This window comes from Zonotrichia albicollis, chromosome 14, assembly GCF_047830755.1.
Source record: "Zonotrichia albicollis isolate bZonAlb1 chromosome 14, bZonAlb1.hap1, whole genome shotgun sequence".
Taxonomy (NCBI): Eukaryota; Metazoa; Chordata; class Aves; order Passeriformes; family Passerellidae; genus Zonotrichia; species Zonotrichia albicollis.
In genome coordinates this window covers 13,881,057-13,904,774 of record NC_133832.1, presented here as the reverse complement: position 1 = coordinate 13,904,774, position 23,718 = coordinate 13,881,057, and the positions used below count along the sequence as shown (strand labels likewise).

The window sequence follows — 23,718 nt, the reverse complement described above, 5'->3', positions numbered from 1 at the left end:
TACCTTTTCCCTGGTTGAAAATCTGCCTAGTATGTCCACCTCTGGTAGATATCTTAATCATGAATGTAGGGAAGAATGATTTTAGTCAATCTCCTTGTGCATTTTACCACAAACCAAGACAACTGGGAGAGATGCAGTACAAATAAGCTTAATGAAATAAAATATTCGACCCAGCACCTCCAAAAGCTAATGCTTTCTCTCTTACTGGAATTACAAGGGAGACAGTCAGGGTAAAAGTTGATCTCCTCTGAGGTTAGAATCATGGAATGGTTTAGGTTGGAAGGGACCTTGAAGATCATCAGTCCTGACCCCCTGCCAAGGGCAGGGACACTTTCCACTGTCCCAGGTTGATCCAAGCCCTGTCCAACCTGGCCTTGAGCATTGCCAGGGATGGGGCAGCCACAGCTTCTCTGTGCCTGTGCCTCACCTCCATCACAGTCAAGAACTTCTTCCTAATATCCAGTCTGAACCTCTGTCAGTGAAAGCCCTTCCTCCTTGTCCTATCCCTCCATGCCCTTATAGAAAGTCCCAGTCCAGCTCTCCTGGAGCCCCATCAGGCCCTGGAAGGTGCAGTGAGGTCTCCTGGCAGCTTTCTCCTCTCCAGGCTGAGCAGCCCTGCCTCTCTCAGCCTGTCCCCATAGCAGAGATGCTCCAATCAGTTTTGTCACCCTTGCTCCAATAGGTCCATGTCCTTCTTATCTTGGGGGCCTTGGAGCTGGAGGAGGTGGTGCACCCCAGCTCCTCTTGCAGTTGTTTGTGCAGCTCCACATGCAGAGCATTGCCTAGAAAGGGAACAGCAGGGAGCTCAGCAAAGTCTTTTTTTTTTCCACTCAGAACTGATGACTGAGTTTTAGAAAATCCTAATAAATTGCAAAATTAACCAGAGCTTTGTTCAACCACTTGCACTCATCAGAAGGAGGGAAGCAGAAAGGTGCCAGTGCTGTATGGGAACAGCATGCAATTCCCAGTGTGCTTGTCCTGTGAGCAGATCCCTGCTGCTTTACTTTCCTGCAAACACCTTTAAAATACTGTTTAGGTCTGGGTTAACTGGGTTATACAGCTGTGCTGCTGGGGTGCTGTTGTGGTGATGCCGTTGTGCAGGCTGGGTTTGGTGTTATCCCAAAGCAGGAGTGCTCATCTCACCTGGCTCAGGGGGAGTGCTTGGTGTGAACCCAGCTCTGATGGCCTTGGGAAGCCTCAGAGGCAGGAAAACTGGCCCCTTGCTTCTCTAGATTTTTAGGGAATCCTGGCAGGGAGTTCCTGAGTATGTTGTAAAGATAACGAGGTGCTTTGGGTGATTGTAGCACCACAGAAACATTGCTGCAGTGTGTGCTCAAAACAGCAGTTCCAGCAGATACACAGGGCTGAAAATCAAGAATATGCAAATAAAGGGACTTTTGGCACCCAGGAGTGAAAATATCACCCATTGCCATGCACAGGTTTAGTACATTTGTCAGCACAGTGATGCCAGGCTGCTTTACTCCAAATACTGCCCAGGAGCTGCTTTTGGGGCCATCTCACCTGGTGCCTTGCTGGGAGCTGCTTTGCTCAGCAGGTTGCACAGACAGGGAGCTCTGGTGAGTTTTCCCATCTGCTAATGGATTTTTCTGTCTGTACTAGAGCTGGCAAGAGCTTTCTGGGGAAAGCTTTGAAATTACAGTGCTGTTTGCGAAGTCCTTCCCTCTGAGACGCCGAGATCGGTTTCTTTGTACTTTTAATGTGGGTTGCTTTTTGTTGGCATCTCTCCTGAGAGAGTCAGCTGGACGTACAGCCTCTGTATTTTCAAGTTCTTTATTGGCAAAGTTTAATCCTCAGGCTATTCTCTAATACTCTCTGGTAGCTAGCTTCATTTTTCACTTAGAGCTGGAAATACAGGAGAAGTTTTGGTTTTCAGTGATCTCAGACCCCCTCAGAACTATCCCAAGGTGTGTGAATTGTGTATTTTGTTATCCATTTTGTGATAGGCAGTGTAAGGTGCCTGATAAACGTGTTAAAGCAAGCATCTGTTCCCCCTGCAGGATGAAAATAAAGCTTATTTGGAGGCCAGTATCAGCAGCATTCCCATTCCTGTGAAAACACCTTGGGAGTACTATGATTAGTTGTCTGAAGAGGTTTCAGGTAGTAAACATTTTCTGACACTTGGGGTAGCATATGGCAAAGCACTGAATTTCAAGGTGTTGATTTTGAGCTAGAAAGCTCCAGCTTGGTGGCTTGGCTGGTTGGTGCTCAGAGAATAAGGGCAAAAGTTATTAATGCCTTCACTTTTGTAACCCAGTATCAACAATTTTGATCCAGCTATTTTGGCACACTGCTGCAGGACTGGAATCTCTGGTTTGGTATGCAAATATGCAGTAGCAAATTAGGGGCCTCCATCTCATTCTTGGAAGGGACTTCAGCATGAATGCTCTTGACCATCACTTGCCTCTCCAGGGGAGTAAGACTCAGAGGTTATTCTCAGCCTAGTGAAAGCTTTTCCTCTTGTCTGGCCTGGGAAGGGAGACATTGCTGCCACAATTAATTAATTAATTCACTTGTAGCAAGAATTTTGCCTGTGAGGATACAGGTGGCCTTTGGTCAGGGTTGTCCTTTTCCAGTGTGGGCAGAGTGGCCATGCTGGTGTGCCCTCCTGCTTGCCCTGGTGGCATGGCAAGGCTTTGAGTCAGTCTGTCACTGAATTGAGTCTGGATGAAGCAGACTGAGTGTGTGGGCCTCTGCAGAGCTGCTGGGTGGAAGCAGTGGCCAGTGATGCTCAAACCTGTCAGCAGAGGTTTAATTTAAAAATAGCATTTGATTTTGCTTCTATTTGGAAGTTGTTATATTATACTCTTCTTTTTTGTTCTCCTTTTGTCCTTTTAATTGAATGTGTTCTGGCCTCTGAGATGTGCCATTTGAAGGGATTTGCAGTGAGGCCTTTATTTTAAATAAAAAGTAGAAGGCAGCTGCTGACAGTGCCCCTTCCTCACACAGCAGCACGTGGAGCATCCTTTGACAGAGTGTTTGATGTCCAACCCAACTTTGCTCTCAAGACCACAGGAATCTGTTTGTTGACTTCAGTCTTGAGACAGATCACTTGGCTGGTGGCAACTTCATCCCCACTACTCTGCAGCTCAAAAAGAGCTTTTTAAGGCTGCTGCATTTTATGGATGGGAATATCGTAGAGAACCCACTGAGCCTGGCTGGTCTCCCTTCAGATCATGTTGGCTGTATTGCAAGTGAGATGCACAGAGGTTTGTGTGTGATGGGGTGTCTTGCATCTTTTCCAAGCTGAAGTCAGAACAAGCCTAAAGACCTCACGCAGTTTAATTACTGGTTCTGTGTAGCTGTCTGCATGCACTGTGCCTTGTCGTGTTCCTTGTTTTAGTGGAGGAGCTAATTTGTTGTTTTGCAACTGGCTCCCGAGTGTTTAAAAAGATATTTGGTTCTGAGATGCCCTGGCATCAGTACAAAGAGCTCCCAGAGTTAGTGGGGCAGGATACACTCTTAACAGCTGGAAATAAGGATACACAGCTTTGCAATGTTTTGCAGATTTCTGCACTGCATAGAACAGCTTATTTTTTTTCTTATCTCTTTTTCTTTTTTCTGGCTCCCATCACAGCTGGGTTGGAAGCTGGACCTGGGATGCTTTGGATGTAGGAGAGGAGGGAGCTGCTGGTCATGAGGGAGGGGATAGATGGGGTGCCTTCAAGCTTTGAAATTTCAGGCTGTCTGATTTTTTAAAAAAATTTGTAATGGTCAAGGACGTAATGGGAGGTCTCTAAATAGATTGGATTTAAGCAGGAAAAAACCGAGTTTCATTCTGAGCCAAAGATCACAGCATCAGAAACTTTCCTCCATGTGATTTGAGGTTTTGTCTGCATCAAAACTGTGGGAGAGGTTCTGGCCAGGGAGGAGCTGCCCCTCTCAATGGGAAGGGTTGGGGCACAGCCCTTTCACTGGGACTGTATTTGCAAATGAGCTTTGCGGCGGAAATTCCTTCAGAGTTAAACCAGCCTCATGCTCTGGGTCCTTGCTGAGATTGAGATTTGGTTTACCTGAGGGATGCTGCAAGCTGGTGCATGACAGGAACAGGAGACTGTTAGTGTGGGCTGATCCTGAGGGGCCTGCAGAGGAGTGATACCCATGGCATGACCTGCCTTTATCCTTAACTCAGTCCCTCCAGACATGCCTTTGCCCTGTGCACTTACTGTGGAATGGTGGAGCTGCCTGTGGAATTCTCTGTTCAAACTGCCCACACATCTTTCTTTTACCAGAGAGATCAAACCCCTGAGCATCAGCCCTGCAGACATGGCTCCCTACTTGCTGCAGCCTCCTGCAACCCCTATTAACAGAGATGCTTTATTAGCAAAATACATTCTGGCCCATTTCCTTTCCTGAAGATTTCTGTCTTTGCTTAGAGCCACAGCTTTGCCAGCCCAGAGTTGTGCTCACCAATATCCATCTCGCTGTGCTTTTTACGCTAAACCCTCTTTTGGCCTCATTATCCGTGGCTGCCGTTTGCACTCAGGCCTCAGCCCGGGGTCATCCACCGGGCATCCTTCATGTGAACGGCGCTGAGTTTACTTCCAGTGACAGAAACCCCCGTGAGTGCTGCTGCCTTCAAATCAGAGCTATCTCTGCCATTAGCAATGCTGATGAATGAGCCAAGAACAAACCAGAAAGTTAAAAGGGACCCTCTGCAAAGCAGGAGTGGTGCCCAGAGCTGCCCGGGCGGAGCAGCGGTGTTTTGTTTTGCGCTGCAGAGGATGAGGGGCTGGGTTGCAATGAGTGGTTTTGGTTCATTTTGAATTCTCTGCCTGTGTGTGGTGCTGTGAATTATATCATTTTTGCATCTTATTGTAAAGTGGCTTTGAGGTACCAGGCGTGAAAGATGCTAAATACGTTTTGCTGGGGAAAAAAAATTCAACAAACAATTGCGGCGGATTTTTCATCCATCTGCTGCAGCAGTCCACCCCTCATTGCTGGGTCCTCACTGCCCTATCAGGCCACTGCAAAAAGAACTGGTGGCCTTTTCCATCCCTACCTGTTGTCTTACCCCTCTAATGAGCCCCCGAGGGCACCGAGCCTGCTTTCAGTAAGTGAAGTTTGCTGCGAACTGCATTATGTTCCAAAGATTTGTTTAAGGAAGAGCAGGCTGGCTGCAGAAAGCTGTGCTGATAGCCTACAGCTACTTGGGCAGAACTATTTCTGTTTAAAAATAAAAGGAAAATAAAAAGCAAGGCAGCTGTTGGCAAATTTTGCAATTCTTTATGCAGGTGTATCTTTGTAACCTAATCAATTTTCACACCCAGTTCTCTTCCATGCTACTGGCAAAGGTTGAGATGATGCTCTGAGGCAGTGACCTGGAGAGAACCAGCTGGAGAGCTGGGTGGTTACTGAGGAAAACTTGGGGGTGACTGATGTGCTCTAAGTTATGTCTTTCTGAAGCTTATTAACTCCTGGATTGCACATATTGATCTGTATCACTGTAAAATAAACCTCGTGCTGCTGCTCTCCAGAGAGCAGAGTGCGGGTATTTCTGTGCCTGTGCTGATACCTCAGTCATCCATCCTCTGTGTGCTCCCTGAGGAGCAAAAAAAGCCATGGAGCAGAGGGCAGTGGGGCTGTGGGAGGTGATGCTGGAGTGGCTCTGATGGGCAAAATGTCACCATGAGCTAAGTGCAGATGGGCCCAAAAGGGTTTGCCCAGCAGAGGCTAAAAAAACACCTAGGAAGGTCAGCTCTGAGCATTGCTTCATGCAGTTCCCATTGTCTGGAGCCAGAAGGAAATGTGGTAACTCTTCACCTGTAGATTTTGGAGCAAAATGTTTATCTTTTCCATGAGTGGGGGAAATTCCCAGCTTGCAACTTGTGAGGTGAGTGGAAAGTAATGACGATAAACAAAAATGCATTATAAGTGTGTAGTCAATTTTTTTCCCCATCTAATGATTCTCCTACCTAATTTTGGAATTGTTGTGTATCAGTGTATTGGAATTCACTTCTGATAATCAAATACTAGTCCTCTGTTTGATGCTGTTAATAAAGGTGTTGTGATAAAGTTGGATTAATTTAATTTCTGTCTGCGAAAGGCTATTGTTGAATGAGTCCCTTTAATACATTAATCAGACATACAGCATTGTACCAAGGTTAAAAGTGCACACCGATTTCCATTATAAAGATATTCTCAATCAGGCAGAAACTAATCTAATGTTGTAAGTCATTTTGTAATTCAATTGTTCTAACCACAGTACATGTAAAAACAAGATGTCTTCCAATAAAGTCTCAAAAAAGCCCTGCAGATATTTATATCTTTATAGAAAGGAATGATTTACATTTTCAATAAGCCTTATTTGTCTTTAGGAAAAAAACGTAATTCCTTTATCGAGCAAAAATCTAATGGGAGCCTTTTTACCTTGTTTGCCATGTTTTTGGGTATATTATCTTGGTGCTGCCCTGTAATTGGATTAGGTTAGGCCTGACTGTCAGGGAGAAAAAATTGCTGTGGATCTGGTAGCTTCAAAACTAAGAAAAAATCTACAGATGAAGTTAAAAAAAAAGAAAGAAAAAAGAAAACAGGGCCCTCTCCTTTTGTTGGCCTTGAATGGATTAATTTTACCAGCAGCTAATCTCTGCTGCATGGAGCTATTTTTACTATTTTCCCTTAATGATAATTATTATGTTTCTCTTTTAGACTTTCACTGGAGAGGTCCGTGGCATTGCCATGGGGAAAGCCTCATGCCCCATTGCCAGGAGCTGCATAAAGTGTGAGGTTGTTCTGAGCTTTGCTGGAAAACAAATGCCTGTAATTTTTCTGCTGAAGAGATTCAGCAACTTCCCTGTTGAAATTATTTGGAGAGTTTTGGTGGCTCCAGCCTTGTCTTAGCAGAGACCGTGTTTGGAAAGAGAAAGGTGGATGGAGGGAGAAAAGAGTTGCTGCTGGGGGGATTATTTCTATCTGAAGGTTAAAATAAGTAGGGTGATGGTAAGGGATGGTGAGTGGGGAGGAATGGAGAGTGCCAAACCCTTTGAGGTAAGGAAGGGTTTCCATGCACCATAGGAAGAGAGAAGGGCATTTTATAGCAAAAAGTACTTAGATGTGTAAAAAACCTTTGGGATGGTTTCAGTACGAGCGTTTATTGAAATATAAATCTAAAAAGCTGTGTGTACCTGTGAGCATGGTCTGTGCAGGCTGCAAAACAGGCATTGCCTTTTACCTGCTTGTTTTGATATCACCAGTTACAGCAGATTTAATGGTAAGCCCCGTGTGTTCTATTTTAAATAAATATTACACTTGCTATTGGATTGCTGAAAGAGAGAGAGAACTAATTAAGGAGATGGGATATCATCTGTAAATTTTTCTTCCCTGAGATTTTATGAGCAGTAATTTGAAAAGAGCCATATTAAAGTCATTCAGGAACAAGTTAATGCTGCGTTTCTGAGAATATTGCCCTTCTACTCAAAGATTATATTAAAGAATAAACAGTGTACAGTAGCTAATTGCTAGCTGACACATTATAATGGCTTTATACTTCCAAAATTGAATCGGTCTGGTTTAAGGGGAAAAAAAAAAAGGGAAAAGTAATGCAGTAACTTTTTAATTATTTAACAAAGTATTTCTCAAAGAATAATTGAATCTGGGCTCATGGCTGCAGGGGGGAAGAGAGGCTGGTAGGTATTGACCACATTTGCAACCCAGCTGACACGGCTGCTGTTAAATACCCTGTTACAGGCTCTGACTCTGGCTTGTGTTCCAGACTGATGGCAGGTATCTGTTTTTCCTCTCTAAATTAGGCTGCTAGGAATTTATTTCTCTGGGATTGTTCCTTTCTGTAGTGCCGTAGGCACAAACACAGTGCAACATTAAAACTCACAGAAATCTGCCAAGGAAACCGATTAACCCATGGAAGGAAAATAACAAGCACGTGGTGATTGCCTGGAGCTGTCCTGCTGCCTGGCTTTGCCCAGTGAGGGTTTTTTTAAGATCTTGGTAAAAACTGGTGATCCCTCAAGCCCATTCCTTGTTTCCCAGCCTGTTGTGATGGGGTAGATTTAATTGCCTGCAATAGGAGGGTCTTCTAGGAATCCATAGCAGCAGTTGTGTGTTAGAGCATGCATGGAGTGCCGTTGTATAATTAAACTGTATTTAGCATCCTTAGCAGAAGTGGGCTCTGCTGCTTTGAGTCCTGATTTTCTGTCAGGTGAGATGAGTCAGTGCTAATGTTGAAATCAGCTGTTTGAATTTGGAGCATCTTTAGCTTCCTTGGGGAGTCAGTCCCAGGGGCAGAGCAGCAGCCTGGGGTCAGGAGCAGCTCTCAGAGGGTCCCCCCCTTTTATGTGCTGCCTCCTCAGCCATGGAGCACACTGGGGACATGGGGCTCCACCAGGAGATGGACTTTGGCTACTGCCACCTTCTGCTCCTCAACCTGGCTTTAGCCAGTCTAACATGTTCTGGGTTTCTCTGGATTTTGCTCCATCTTCCCTTTTGCTCTGCTGTCACCCTCCAGGCAAGGCTGGCTTCTCCTTCCAAGAATAAAGTCTTAGTTTGGTTGTCTAAGAAATATCAGATTGCGCAGATCTAAGTTAAAACCATAATGGTGCATTAGTATGCTGCAGGGCCCTGTTCCAGGAAATGTCTGCACATAGGAAAACTGCTTAAGTGTGTGCCAAAAATTAAGCAAATGCTTTTTTCTTGACTCTCCCAGTTGGTTGGCTGGGTTGGGTCTGAGCCCTGGCTGGTGCTACAGCTGCCTGCCCTGTGGTTTGCTGCTGAGGTCCAACCATCCAAACTGAAATACCAAATTCTTTGTTAAATATGGAATTAACAAAATGCTGGAGAGAAAGACTGACTTGAGAAGTTGTGCCTTAATTATATGTCATGGATTATAAAGACAGAAGGAACAACTGTGATCATTTAGTCCGACTTCCTCTCCACCTATAAATAACAATAAACAGGCTTTTGCTGAAACACAAAGCTGCTTTCTTTGGTGGATTAAACACTCCATGCTGGGGACGCCAGAGAGAAGAAACATCTTGTTTGCATTATTTTCTGTAGGTTTGAAAGGGCTCGACTCAAGCTGAGGTCACGGTTCCTTTGAGAGAAAGGGCATCCTGTGCTGAGAGAAGCTGGGGCAGTGCAAGGGTTGGGACGTGGTGGGACACTGTGGAGGTGCCTTGTGTGGTGCATTGGCCATCACATCCTCCTGGGGACAGGCTGGTGGTCCACCAACAGCACTGATTGGAGCTGCAGTGGTTGTTTCTTTCCGATTTAAGGCATGAGAACTCTAATGCAGCATGGGGATGTGCAGGTGGAAATCCTGCAGCTTCAGCAGTTGGCAGCAAGGACTGAACCCATAAAAAGTCTCTTGTGCTCCTCTCTGCTGAGCTGGTGCACCCTCACCCTTGTGCAGTCTCTGGGGCAGAGTGATGGTGTAACCATGCTGTGTGTCAGACCTGCCAGCTGCTCTGTCACCTCTGTCACACTGACACAGGTGGCTGTGTGTGGTGCTTATCCTGCTCCTTGCCCTGAGAACCAGTCCCACCAGTCCTCTAGGGCCCTGTGTTTCTGCTGTGACAATGACTCTGCAAAGTATTTTGTGATCCTCTATTTGCAGGATGGCAGTCAGGATTTAGAACTAGATGATCTTTAAGGTCCCTTCCAACCCAAACCATTCTAGGAAAAATTAAGTTATATTTACTTTGAAAAATGCCTCCTTAATGACTCTGTGGTTCTGTAGCAGCTTGAAGGAGCTGGTCTTCCAGCCAGGTGGTGATGGCCTTCAGCACAACCTGGTCTGGTGGCTGCAGGGTCCCTGGGTGTTTGTAGCCCATGTCTGTAGCATGTGTTGGGCGTCACCGCGGGCACTGGTGTGACAGGCACTCTGTTATTTTAAGCATTAGTGTTTGTGTGCATTTTACACATTATAGCGTTGCATTATTTAAGGGTGATGCATTATTAAACGTTCTCCTCAGCACGGAGAGTAGGTCACTTCCTCTGATTCCTGTCTCTGCATGAGTGAGTTAGGATGCTGTCTCTTATGTAATCCTTGCAGTCTGAATAATGGAGATCGTAATACTATAGAGCTGATTAATAACATTTAGTACTCCATTAATGAGGAATTTTGTTGGAGTGTTCATTGAAGACATCTGTGTTACCATACTCAGTTTGTTCTTTCTGCTTGAGTGCCTGGAACCAGAAGAACAATCATTACTTAGTTAATAATGATGTGCTTCCTAAGATAAAGGCTTGTAAATTCATTTTTATGCCCATAATCACATTTTTCTGCTGTGAGAAGAGTGGGGGAGCTGGGAATTGTCTCCTTCCCTTCTTCCTGACAAAATGTATCTAATGATTAGAAGCATATAATAAGAGTGTTTGTCCTAGCCAAATGTTTCTGCACTCCTGTTAATCAGCATTGGTTTGAGAGCGCGGCGCCGTTTGTGGAAGGCAATGCAATCACTGGGGCAGTGTGGCAGATTTAAATCAGTAATAAAAGCCCTGGGGAAATTAACAAGACAAAACATTAACCACAGACTAAACATTAACATATATTAGCATTTTTATTACACCTGTAGAAATGGTAAATGTGCTTGGTTACTACTATTAAAAAGTTTATGTTCTATCCCACATCATCGCAATGTATATTTTTGGTTTAAGCCCTTTAGAATTTAATTAAGCGGAATTCTGTAGCAGCACTTGAGTAATAGACTTCAGGTTCACTTTTATGGTGACTTTGAAGATAAACGGGGCACAAATACGATCTTTATAATGCTAATAAGACTTGTGATGTGTAGTGGAGCAGGTCGTTAAAAAGAATTGGGGAAGAGGCACCAATTCAAGCTGCTGCCTTCCTGAGGCTTTCAACCTCACTGGTCAAACTGGGCTCCATCGCTGAGGGATGCTCAGGGTTTAGTGGGCATCACTTTGTTCCTCCAAAGACAGCAAATCTGTGGTCTCTTGATGTTCTGTGCATTCTGCAGCAAATCACCCTTTCGGAAGCTGTGTTCAAATCAATTATAATAGTTAATCTCTTTTCAGTTTGATGTGTGGCTTCTCTCAAAGGAAACCCATGAGTAAGTATAAAATGACTTATGTGAACTCCAGAGAGCAAAAGCGATTGTGGGAGGAAATCTTCAAAAATGAGGGCGTCCCCTTGAGGGGAAAAAAAAAATACTGTGTCTTCCTGGAGAATGAATCTATAAGCAGAAGAATTCATAGAAAAGACAAATGGAAACTCCATGTAAAGTTTAAGCAAAGGTCAAATAGAGCAAACTCTCCTTTAGAGCAGAGTGGAGCTCCTAGGCTGAATGAGAAGTGGCAGCAGCAGGTATCCAGCAGTGTCTAATGCAATCCCTTCTTCTCCAAGGAGAAGCTGATTCGCTACTTTTTTTTGTCTTTTTTTCCCCTCTTCTAAATCATCAAAAAATTACCTTTAAAATGTTCTTACTCTTAAAAGCAGAGCTCAGATTGGCACTGAGGATCCCTGTGTGCTGCTTTCCAATCCTTTCACCCCTGGATTTCCTGCTGATGTGCAAGATAAGATGTTTTTGCCCCATGTGGCCACACGGCCTTGTGCCTTGGCAGCAGAGTTTTGGGTTCTGAGTTGTTGGAATGGCTCCTGAGGTATTAAAAAGTCTCTTTTTCCCAGCCCCGCACTCGAAAAAGAAGATGGGATTCCTTGGCTCTCGTTTTCAAGGTTGTTTATTTGCTCTTATCCATGTCTTTCTGACCCAATGAGATCTGTCCAGCAGTTTGTGTTGTGGCACAGTCCCTGCCCTTGAGGTGGTGTGACCTTTTTATACTAAAAACATTATGTAGTTTATTTACAATAATTTTCCAATACCTATCACCTATGTTAGACAGTCTGTCTCTACTCTAAACCAATCCAGAAGTGCCACCATCACAGCAGAAGATGGAGGACAAGAAGGAGAAAGACAGGACACGCCCAGATTCCTCCATCTTGCCTCTTGAACCCCCATTCTAAAAACCCCCAAATTCTACTTTTCCACCCTGTGGTAAATTCACCATCATTCTACTCAAACCCTTCTGGCTTGTAACTCTTTGCACAAAGTTGGTGATTGTTTCCATGGGTTAGGATGGAAGGCACAGGTGTCATTGACTTTGTGCCAAGATCTCTGAGCCTCCTGCCAGGGTCTCGAGTCCTCCAGGGCAGTCAGGAGAATATCCTGGGTTCCAGCAGCAGAGCAGGTTCATCAGGAGCCTCAGTGGTGTCAGGGATGCCATCCTGCCATAGCCAGGCTGGAGCTGCCCTCCATCAGCTACATGGGGGCTGTGATGCTTTGCACAGAACCTGCTGCTGTGATCACTATTTCTTTGCTAATTAACCCCAACAATTCCGGTGTCCATGGGCTGGCAGGTACCCACAGGGATCAGTGCTGTGCTTTACACCCATCCATCAGCTCAGCTGTAGCAAATCTGATCCCTGCAGTCCTCAGGCACCTCTTATCTTAAATTAATGGGGAGGCCTTACAGTGGGCTGCTGGTGCTGCTCCATTAGCCTTGTCCCTGTGCTCCTCTCAGATCAGTGTTCCCCCTAAAGCTGAGCCAATGTTCTCCCTAAAGCTGAGCCAATGTTCCCCCTAAAGCTGAGCCATCACAGCTGCAGCCCTGGGTGTTGGGAGCAGCTGCTGCCCCCGGGCACTGCCCAGCCCGGCTCTGGCACCTCCTGGGGCTGCAGTGAAGAGCTGGAGCAGGGGTTGTGGTCTCCTCAGAAGGCAAAGTGTTCCCCTCGTGGCCTGGGTCACACTCCTCGTGGAGGAGGCTAATTAAATCAGGTAATTAGTGAGTTTGTTAATGAGCTGGGGCAGGGTAGTTTTGCATGGGCTCTTACAGTGCTGGTGGCTTTGGGGGTTTGTAAAAGCTCAGGGCTTTGGGAAGGTTTTTCTTGCCTGGTGTCCTTGGCAGATAAAGTCCAACTCCTGTTGACTAAAAAGCACTCTGGCATTTGATTTACTTTGTCATTTTTTTGTGGCTTAATGTGTCAAACTTCAGCCTATTCTGCATTAAGGCAGAGCTCTTGCACTGACTGTACTTTAGATAAGGGCTGGTGTATATTTACCATCCCCCTGGTAGCGTGGGGAGGCCAAGGAGAAGAGCCAGTGGTTCTGTTCTGTCAATTTGCTTTGAATTTCACATTTCTATTTCTGTGTGGTGGAAAGAAACCACTTGTTAAACTCTGTTGCTTGATACAAGTTTGGCAACTGGGTTAGAGATGCTCCCTTCCTTTTGCTCCCTCTTGCAGACACACCACAGTGCTGAGGAGCTCTCTGTCCTTGCTCCTCCCAGAGCAAGCAATACCTGAAGAGCTGAATCATCACACTTGTTTCTCCTCAAGGTCTGAGCTTGTATCTATCTCTTCTCTTACTGCCCTATAGTGGCATTTTTCTTTTCTTTTTGGAGCCTGCTTTAAAATGGCAATGGTTAGGAAGAGACGGGGGAGCTGTGTCCATGTGTTCCTGAGCCTGTAGTGTGGACACAAAACGAAGGAAAGATTGAAACAGGATTTCTGAGCTGTTGTCCTCGGACTGCTTGTGGCCCAGCAGACTCTGGCAGATGGTTTGTGAAATCCTTCCCTCCCCCAAAAAGCACACACGATGCTGCCCCTGCAAATGAGCAGGCAATCTGTTACTTCTACTTTCACTCACTTTAAAATAAAGTTCAAATTTCAGCCGGGTTTTTGTTTGACTAAGGGGTGACAACCATTTCACTGTGACTTCACAAGATGGACTGCAGGGCTGGGGTGTTTTCCTGAGCAGGTTAGTTAGTGCTTGAATAAATAAATAAGTAAAAACTTGGTGGAAAGTTTGAGCAGTGCATCCTTCTATCTGCAAAGATTTCATCTGCTGTCCCGTGTCACAGCTAGCACAATGCTGTTTGTGGTTTCATCCCACACAGGAGGGATGGCTGGACTGGGTGATCAGTGATTTGGATTGATGATCAACCACTGAACTGGATGATTGTAGAATTCTTTTCCAGCCTTATTCATTCAATGAATCTTGGAGCCTTGGTACCCAGGTGCTGTGTGGGGCTGTGAGGATGCAGCTGAGCCAAGCTCCTGAGCTGGGCTTGGGAGCAGAGGGGCTGAGCTCTCTGCAGTGCTGGTGGCAGATGAAGCATCCCCACCTTGCTGGGTGGCAAATGAAGCATCCCCACTTTGCTGCGTCCCCCATCCCCACCTTGCTGGGTCCCTCTGCTGTTTGAAGCAGGCTCTCGGATGCTGCCATTGTTCACACTGTCACTCTGACCCTCCCCTCCCATTCAGTGCCTCTCTGCATCCTTGGGAAGAAGCCTTGATTCTGGACTTGCTCTTCTCTCAGGGTTTGATAGGTTTTGCCAGCTGAAAACTGGGCTTTGGAAAGGGATTGGGGGGATTTTCGCAGAGCTGGGGAGAATCAAAGGGAGTCATCACAAATGGCAGCCTAAAGTGTCCAGCCTTTTCCCTCTCCTCCACTTCATGTGTCCATTCAGAGCCTGAGTGCAGTGATGCTGCTTTGTGGCACTGCTTCCTCTGTACCCCCTGTCCTGGAGCTTTTGTGTATCTTGTGTTTCCCTGGAGGAGGTTTCATGGCAGGTCTCATCTCTGACTTGGGCAGAGGAAAAACTCACTGAGACCCCTGAGCATCCTGACACTGCCCTGTGGGTCTGCCCTTTGCAGGGACAGTGGCACCAGCCAGTATAAGAGAGGGCATGGGACATCCCCCATTCCACAGTGGGTGGGTCTCAGATCCCAAATGCCCTTCTCCAGCTCTCCTGCTGGCCTGTGGTTTCCTCCTATTCCTGTCTGCTTGCATCAGGGGACTACCTGTAAACATTATGAGTGCTAACAGAAAGCCCGAAAGGCAAAGAAAACAGTCCAAAATGTGATCCATTTTCTGAATCCCTTCCTCTCTCTATTTATGAAGCCTGCCAAGTGATTTAAGAAGGGCAGTAGGGCTGATACATTCTTATGCAAAACTTGGTTTTGGCAAGGCAGAGAGGAGGCACAGCCAAGGGAGGATACAAGAGGAAAAACCAGGTAAGGTGCTGCAGAAACTGCTCCCCTGGCAGCTGCAGGAGCAACTGCTTTGGCAGAGGAAACTGCAGGTGCAGAGGGACTGGTGGCAGCATCTCTTCCCACCATGATGAGAACAGAAACTGCAGAGCCCAGCTCCCAGGAGGTTTCTGTTTTACTCTTTGTTGTACGGCAGCCTGAGCAAACAAACTCTGCTGCTCTTGATAATGCAAGAGGTGACATTACTAATTTATTTGCCCACCCAAATGTAGGATGTAATAGAACAGAATTAATCTCCTCTCTTTACACCTCAGATGCTTCTAGCTTTGGGTGGCAGGAATGCTTTTAACCTCTGGTGTGCAGCTCCCTGGGATTGCCTTGATTCAATGTGGTGTAGAGATAAATGAGGTGCTGCAAGGAATGGGCATTTCATGGGTGGCTGGCTGGTCCCAAGCCTGATGTGGGTGGTGGGATGAGGCTCAGAGGGAGTGAGGGTGGTGCTGGCTGTGGTGTTTTCATGGTCCCAGCAATCAGCCAAGCTCCTTTCACAGGCCAGCGTGGGTGAGTCCTGCAAGAGCAGCACAGGGTGGATCAAAAGGAGACTTTGACAGTGGCAGTGGTGCCACAGGGAGACAGATAGGCCTTGGTAGTGTCCCAGAGAAGGAAATGGTGGCAAACCCGCCTACTGCAGGGACTGCAGCAGTGGGCACTGCTGGCTGGGTCTCGGGACAGTGGCCATGCAAGGGAGCTTGAATGAGGCGCTTTGGATTCCTTCCCTTGATGCTGCAGGCAGTTCCCAAATAATCTGTATGCTAATGAGCTAATTTGTGCCATAAGCAGAGCCCTGTTAATCAGGGCCTCCCACAACATGACTGGGCTGTGGCCCCAGTGCTTGCTGTATTTTAGGGCCTGGGTTTTTAATTAGTAGTGATGTGTATGGGGCTCATCCCTGGGCGCCTGCAGTGCAGTCTGTACAGATGCCGAGCTACCTCAAGGTGCAGAACCAGGGATTTTCCTTCAGAGGTGAGGTGTTTCCTAAAAGTCTGACTAGAGAGATAGAGTGCAGAGTCTAGAGATGCTGGGGTGTTCAGGAAGGAAGGAGCAGGCAACATCTCAAGCCCCCTCCTGCCAGCCTAAGTTTAACTTTACAGGAAGATTTGCCTGTCCCACCTGCAGCTCACGGGTTTTGGTAAACACAGGAACAGTTCAATGACATTTTACCTGAACCTTCTGCATTCCTTCCCCTTTTATACAAAAGCCAGGTTGTAACCTTAGGACAGAATTTTGCTTTCAGGTGCTTGCTGAGCTCTGAGCAAGATGGGGATGACAGGACAATATGAGCTCATGTGCAGGTGCCAGTGTGCATCTCAGCTGATGCCTGCAGTCCCAGCACTTCTCTCACTGCTGTGTTTGTGTTTCCAGATCAGCAGGATGTGTGGCCATGCCCAGCAGAGGCAGACTCGATCAGCTCCTTATCCAGAGGACCTTTTCATTGACAGGAAAGTCCTGAGAGTGACTCACGTGGAGCAAGAAGAAACCTTGTCAAGCAGGAGGAGGTGAGAATGCTCAGGCTGAGCGTGGTGCCTGCTGGATGGGCTGCAGGAGCAGCCACCAGATGGAATGGCCCTGTGGAAGCAGATGGAAAAGCTCCTTATTTCCCCTACTCATAAATCTGGCTCTGAGCATCAGAGCTGCTCTGTGGCAGGCTCTGAAGTGCAATGAGGTGTCCACATGGGTTTTCTCACCTACTGCACCCAGGTTAATACACCAAATGCCTTGTCTGGGTTTCTTGGGCTCTGTTATAGTGTCTGAAATACTCACAGGTGTAGTTACAGATAGAAATGGTCACTCCAGATTGAATTGTTATGTTACACCATGTGTAGGAAGGGGGAATCTGTTTTATGCTTTTTGTGTAGTGTTTTGTGGTAGTTCAGAGATGTTAACAGCCTTTTACTGAATATTTTCAAAGGAAGCAGGTGCCTCCACTGCTGCACTGCACCTTGTGCTTCCTTCCCTGTGTAGGTAAAAGCTGTAATTGAGTGGGTTCACAGTGATGTGTCAGGGAGTAGCATCTCCCCTCTGGATCTGAAAACACACCCAGGGATACACAGTGCCTTTACTTCTGTCTTGAATAAAAGAAAAATCCCTGCGGAAGTGAAACAAGCAAGCTGGGCAATTTTTGAAACTGGCAATAGACTAATTTGGGTGGATTTCTCTCTGAAGACTAACAGGGCCACATTCTTGACACTGTTCCCATGAGATACAGCACCAGGGCTTGCATTCCTCCCTTGTCTCAACACGTCGAGGTTACACAGCCCAGGCTCTGACAGAGATGTCCTTTGAAGACTCTGAAGGCTCATGAAATCTGCTGAGATGAATGACATGGGTTCATAGCTGCAGATATGGAGGGTTCCTCCCTGCCCTGCAGGAGCTTTGCTCCCCAGGAGCGTTTCCTTCTGCTGCTCTCCCAGCTCTGCTGGGCTTTGTGGCACAAGGCAGTGCCTGGGATGTGAGAGCTGAGTGCCAAGGGCAGTGAGGCTTCTGCCTGGGGTTTGCCACAGCTGATGATCGAGGTCTCACCTCATTTTGGCTTTCCTAATGTTGGTTGGATCTCCCCCCGCTGTTAGTGCAGGAGATGGAGGTAGGAGGTGGTTCACACAGGAGGGGACTGCCTGAAGCATCCCTTGGATTGTGCAGGGGCTGTGGGCTGAATTCTCACCCTTTGGAGGGGCTTTGGCTCATCAGACAGAGCTGTTCGTTTGCCTGGGCAGTGACAGACGGGAAGGTGGGTGGGATGGTGGGTGGTCAGAGGCAGGGACCCCCTTGCTGCCCGGCTGTGGCTGTCCCCACGGGCTGTGCCAGCCCCTCACGGCAGGAACGGGCTCCGAGGCAGGGAAAAGCAGCGCAGAGCACAGCCCAGAGCCTTCCTTGTGCTGGTGTCGCCTGCCCCCAGCTGGCTGTCGCGGGCTGTGCCTGGAGAGGGAACCCCACGGCATCCCAAGCAACGAGGGATGAGGGAGCTGGACACCCCCTGCACACCGAACTGCCTGAGGCTGCAGGGCAGCTCCCCACAGCTGGCGGGGCACGGATAACCCCTGGACAGCACCCAGGGATGCCCCAGAGTGCTCCCTGCTCCAGGTGCTAATTCCTCATCATTCCTCCCAGGGAGCAAGGAGGTGAGCAAAACCCCCTTGCCAAAGTGGGAAATGTGCTGAAACCAAACAAGATGACTGTGAGGCCAAGCCTTACTGCCTCCAGTCCCTGCTATGCATGTTATCTTACTTTTGGTGCTATTTACCTAATAATGTGTGCTGCTATTCCCTGGTGACAGCTGTTGAGTGTCCCTGAGGGATCAGACCTAGGCTGGGGGGATGTCACATCCCACTCCAGTGTCTCTGTCACATCTCTGGAAACATCAGGGATCCCATGGTCAGCCTGTGTTTGAGCCCTCTGGCCCACTGCAGGTGACCAGCTGGAGATCCTTGTTGCTGGGAGGGAGGGCTCAGGCTTGGGATGCAGTCTGATTCACATCCCCTCTGTTGGTGCAAGCTCTGCTCCTGCAGCTCCTGCTGCCTTCCTGCAGCAGAGCCATTTTGATGGTGTCACCTGCCCCTTTGAATGCAGACTGTGACCCCTTGGCCAACCCAGTGCATCCCTTGAAATTGTGTCCCTTTGATAGTGCAGTATGAAACACAGCCTTAGCCATGTGTGCAGGTCTGTGCTGAGAATGACAGCTCTGGTCTGCCACCAAAAATGCCACCTGCCCTGGCAGCAATGTTGGATGGCCAATGTCAGCCAGAAACAGCCCCTGAAGGGCTTCTGTTGCCTTCTGCAAAGCAGAGGGGACACTAAAGCCTGAGCCCTTGCTGCTCAGAGGTACCCCATGGATGTGTGGCCTGAGCCACTGGCACCTTTCCTTGGGTGCTGTGGGAGTGCAGAGACTGTGCCTGACTTCTGCCTGGTGCAAAGTTGGGCTGAGCTTCTGCTGCCCCCGCATCCCTCCCCATCACCAGCAGTTTTGACCTGGAAAACATGGGCTCAGCTTTGACTGAATAACATCAAGGAAAAACAGAAAGAGCTACTGATGGTTCATGGTTTGTTTGCACTTAGCTGTTTAATGTTGTGTTTGTGTGGGTACCTTCACTGGTTAAAATGCACCAACCTCGTCTTTTCTTCTTTTAATTGAGCACCCCTTTCTGTCCCTTTCTTCCAGGGAGCTGATTGCAAAGCTGAAGTCCCACAGCAGTTTTTACAGCAGCTTGCCAGAGTACATCTGCAGCCACAGCTCTGCTGTTCACAATGACACCCTTTGCTGGAATGGACAAGAAGTCGTGGAGAGGTGAATCTCATCTCCCTTGCCCTCCTTCTCCTCCATCCTGCTCATTTTGTGTTAACCAGGCACAGGAGCAGTCTGAACAGGGCATGCTTTGCTCCCTCAGAGTCTTTGAGCAGAGCAAGAGTCCAGCAGTGCTGCAGCTCACAGGGATGTGAGAGGTCTGCACAGACACAAGTGGTTGTGTGCTGCCCTCCACTGAAACTTCTGTGTAGTGAAAACTCTGCATCCATGGTGGGATTTGGTCAGGGTGGGCAGAGACAGGAGAGCAGCAGCAGTTGGACCCTGCTCCCATGGGAGAGTGCCCCACACTGCTCTGGAGCAGCAGCAAGGGCATTGTCCCCGTGCACTGCAGGGGCTGGGGATGTCTCCAGCCAGGTTTAGTGCCCTGATAGCAGGACAGTGTGGTTGGCATACCCTGCCCCATCCAGGGAGGGCCAAGGAAGGCTCCCTTGTTGGATTTCTCCTTGCTGTGGCTCTCAGCTGGAGGAGGTGAGAACCACTGAGCTCTGGTGGTGCCACTGCTGCCCTGTGACCGAGTTCTGGCTGTCCTCTCTGCATGGAGCCATTCCCACCAAGGTGCAGCTTGTGGCTGCTTTGCCCTGCCCCCCTCACCATTTCATACTGATGATAATTGAAGTTAACAGGGGCAGGCAATGCAGCATTCATACCATGAAGAGGAAGGAAGTGTTAATAGAAATGGAGATTTTTCTTGTAAAAAATGCCCCTTGGGAATGTTAAATAATGTGGAAATAGGACTTGGAAATGTTTTTTTATAATTATACATAAATCTCCTCTAATCAGTCTACTTTGCAAAGCATCCTTTGCTATTAAGTAGTTTGCATAAGGGAAGAAATAGAAATAAGATCAGGAAGTGGTGAAACGTTGAGATATTAATTATGACTTCTTGATCAGTAACTTCAGGTGGTAATTAGCCTGTACTTGCAATACTGACCTGAAACACTGAATAGACCAAAATAGCATCAAACTCTATTTGAAAAAAAAAAAAAAAGACTCAACATCTAAGATCACAGGCTTAGTAAAATGTACTAAGGTTGCCTAAGGAGAAATGTGTCCTCTATTGGTACTTATTTCTGGAAAATCTTGTGTTTCCATGCCTGAGACATTCAATTAGAAAGAGAAAGATTATTTCAGTATTATCTCACTGATTGTTAATTAAAACTTCTAAAGCAGGGCTATAAACACTGCAGCTCTGGAGAGGGGGAGCTGGGGTGAGGTGTTGTCTACAGCAATTCCCTGGGGTCACAGCCTTGGTGTGCATCCTTTGGTCTGGATCCTGCTGATGTCACAGCTGGGGGAGGTAGTGGCAGTGGAAGGGTGTTGAGTCCAGATCCTCCTGCAAATGTAAGTTCAGAGCTGTTTGCAGATCCAGCATGACTTCAGGTGACAGATGGCCTTCAGCTTTCTGCTAAGAGTACCAGGGGACCATCCTGGGCACAGTATGGCATGTCCTGTAGGTGCCATGGCATGCAGGGGGCAAGGCAGGGAGAGGATAAAGTCTGTGTGCATGAAGGGGGCACCAAGATTTCAGCCCCTGGCTGCTGAGTTAAGGAATAAATCCTCTACTGTGCCTTTCCACTCCTTTGCTTGCCCCCTCTGATCTGTTGCACAGATATCACCATCTCTGCCAGCTCCTATGAAATATTGGAAACAGTTCCCTTACACATGTTAGAGATTTTTGCTGTGAGCAGGGAAACTTCAGCTAAATAAAGCTGAGCTAAGATAATGGTCAAGGGTGCTCTTCTCCCAGGAGCCACTTGCAGAATGTTTCAAATAGAAAGATGTAGTTAAAATGATCTCTACTGGCTGCTTCATGTGCTTTGATTTCTCAGCTTGGCATCTCTCTCAGAGTGTCTGGGAGGATTCCTGAAAATCAGGAGCATGTGAGGTAACAGTGCTGGAGTACCCCAAGCTGCCAGTTCCTTTATTTCAGTGTTCTCCCCAAGAGGGAGCCAAGCATCTGTTCGTGGTGTAGCAGCTCTTACTCAAGCTATTCTGAGAATGTGTGTTATGTACTGGAGGAATTCTCTTCTCCTGCTGAACTGGTGTGTGCCTGTTGCTGCTCAGACTCCATCTTGCCACTTTTGCAAGAAGTTTGGTGTGGTTTGAATACCTGGTATTAATTTCAGGGTGCTCTCCTGGTACTTGTCCCACACGTGTGGTGGCTGCCAGGAAGAAGGATGGAGGAGACATGGAGGGATGGTTCCTGTTCCTGTGGCTGGAGTGTTGGCATGGAGGGGCACAGGCTCTGTGAAAGGACAAGCAGGGGAGCTAAGGATGGGGTGTTTGTCAGTGACCAGCTCAGGGGAGCCAAGGATGGGGTGTCCATGTCCAGCTGGAGTGCCTGGGGTTCCTCCTGGGGATGGATGAGGAGCTGACCAAGGGCTTTGGGGTCAGGATTAAAGGGAGGGCAGAGACAGGTGATGTTATAGTCCTGCTCTGCTTCAGGCCACCCCACCTGGCAGACTGGGTGGGTGAGACCCTTTGTAGACAGACAGGAGCAGCCTCACCTTCACAAGCCCTGGTCATCATGAGAGACTTCAGCCCTGGTCTCTGTTGGAGGGACAGCACAGCAGGGCATGAACAATCCCTGGGTTCCTGGATAAACTAGAAAGCTCCTGCTGAATCTGCTGCTCAGATGGAGACCAGGGCAGAGCAGTGGTTGGCTGGATCTTGTGCTTCCATGTGTTTCCATGGTGCTGTGTGGGCAGTGGATAAAGCTGTTTGACCATTGTTGGGTCTGTAAGGTCAGTGTAAGCATCTGTGTGAGCATGTCCAGGATTTGATTGTGTTCTTGTAGGGATTGTGGCTGTTTACACCTGGAATTTCTAATGTGGTACCTGAGTGTTCATTAAGTTAGAATAGAGCCCTACTGATTTATCTATTTCCAGACCTCCCTGTCATGACAAAATCTGTTAGTTATTCTAAGCCCTTTTCCTATAACACATTAAATCAAGCCTGGAACAGCAACTTCACAGTCCTTGCCAGTGCACCCAAGGACTGGATAATACAGCAATGTATGTGGAAGCAATCCCTTCTGCACTCTGCAGTCCTCCCCCTCCTGTGGTTTTTCTGGCTTGGTATTTGCTCTGTCCTGTTTATCCCAGTGCTTTGTTACCCACAGGCAATGAGAGTTTCTCTCCTCCCCATGGACTGGATGTGCTCAGTGTATTTCCACTGGGTCTCACTTCCCAGTTTGAGCTTTGAACCATCCTCTGTTTCCTCCTTGCCCTTAAGCCTCTGTCAGTTTGGGGCTCCAGTGCAAAGCAGCAGGCTGGAATATTTTATCCTGCTTTTAATCCCTTGGTTTTTTTAAACTGAATCTTACTTTGTGATCATTTGCTTCTCTCCATTGGACCATCTAATGGCAAGAATTCATCTCCTTCCCAAGGTTTGATCTGTGGGTTGATAGTTTGATTGCCATCCCTATTGTGGATTTAGGGACATGGTGCCTTGAAATGACTGCTTGCAAACAGTGGTAACCACACAGGAAAGGTTGATTTTTCTGTAATGCAGAGCAGTGCCTTTTGCTGTACTTTTGCATGGTTGAAGAACATGAGCCAAAGTGGGAAGAAAAAATAAAAGGCAACACATTCCTGCTTTTCACACTTTTCAGAGTGTGTAAAAACACACTGTGCTTTTATGGGACACCACAAAGGTTTATAGCAAAAACCACAAGTGGCACATTTCAGCACTTGCAAAGAGCTTGTTGAGGGTCACAGTGCTTGGTGTTTGTGGTAGCTGGAGACCAGACCTGCTGGATCTGTCTCTGTGCATCCCTGTGCACCTCTTTGCAGCTTTCCTGGGCTCAGTTCCAGGCATTTCCTGAGACAGACATGTAGGCATGGTGGGTTTGCAACAGCTTAAGCCTGTGATTCTCTTCCTTTCCTCTGTCTTCATCCCCATCCTCTCACAGACCTGCTGCTGGTGCTGTTAGGTGGTGAAATGTTGTCCCACCTCTCTTATCCTTATCTCCATCCCAAGCAGGAAAAAAACAGAGGTTGATTCTTATCACCAAGTCCTGACTGAGTAATTAGCTCATTTAAAGCCTTCAGCTTAAGTCAAGGAGGTGTTGAGATACCAAACTCACCTCAGTTTCTATGGGAGCTCAGCGCTGGAATCTGAAAGGTGATTCGAACTTTATATATAGTATCAGGGTTTTGCAGCATTTAATACTGAAAGCCTATTAAATCTAGATTCTCAGAGTTTAGCAATCTGCTTACATGAGAATATTGTTTTGAAGCTGTTCTGAATAGACTGACAGCAACATCTGCCCACTGCAAAACTTGTAAGCACATTAAGCCTTGCTGTTAGATTCCATTTCCAAATTTCTCAAGACAAACATTAATCTAAATCACCAGCATAACTCTTGTTTTCTTTG

The 23,718-nt window shown here is 47.2% G+C and overlaps 1 protein-coding gene across 1 annotated transcript in view; it reads left to right on the top strand.

Moving 5' to 3' along the window:
* The window catches only part of GPC3 (glypican 3), a 138,292-nt gene that overhangs the window by 67,149 nt on the left and 47,425 nt on the right, over window positions 1-23,718 (top strand). Inside the window, exons 4-5 of the mRNA XM_005488180.3 lie at window positions 16,406-16,539; window positions 19,197-19,322. Coding sequence (XP_005488237.2) covers window positions 16,406-16,539; window positions 19,197-19,322 — 260 coding nt within the window. The remainder of the gene's footprint in view (window positions 1-16,405; window positions 16,540-19,196; window positions 19,323-23,718) is intronic.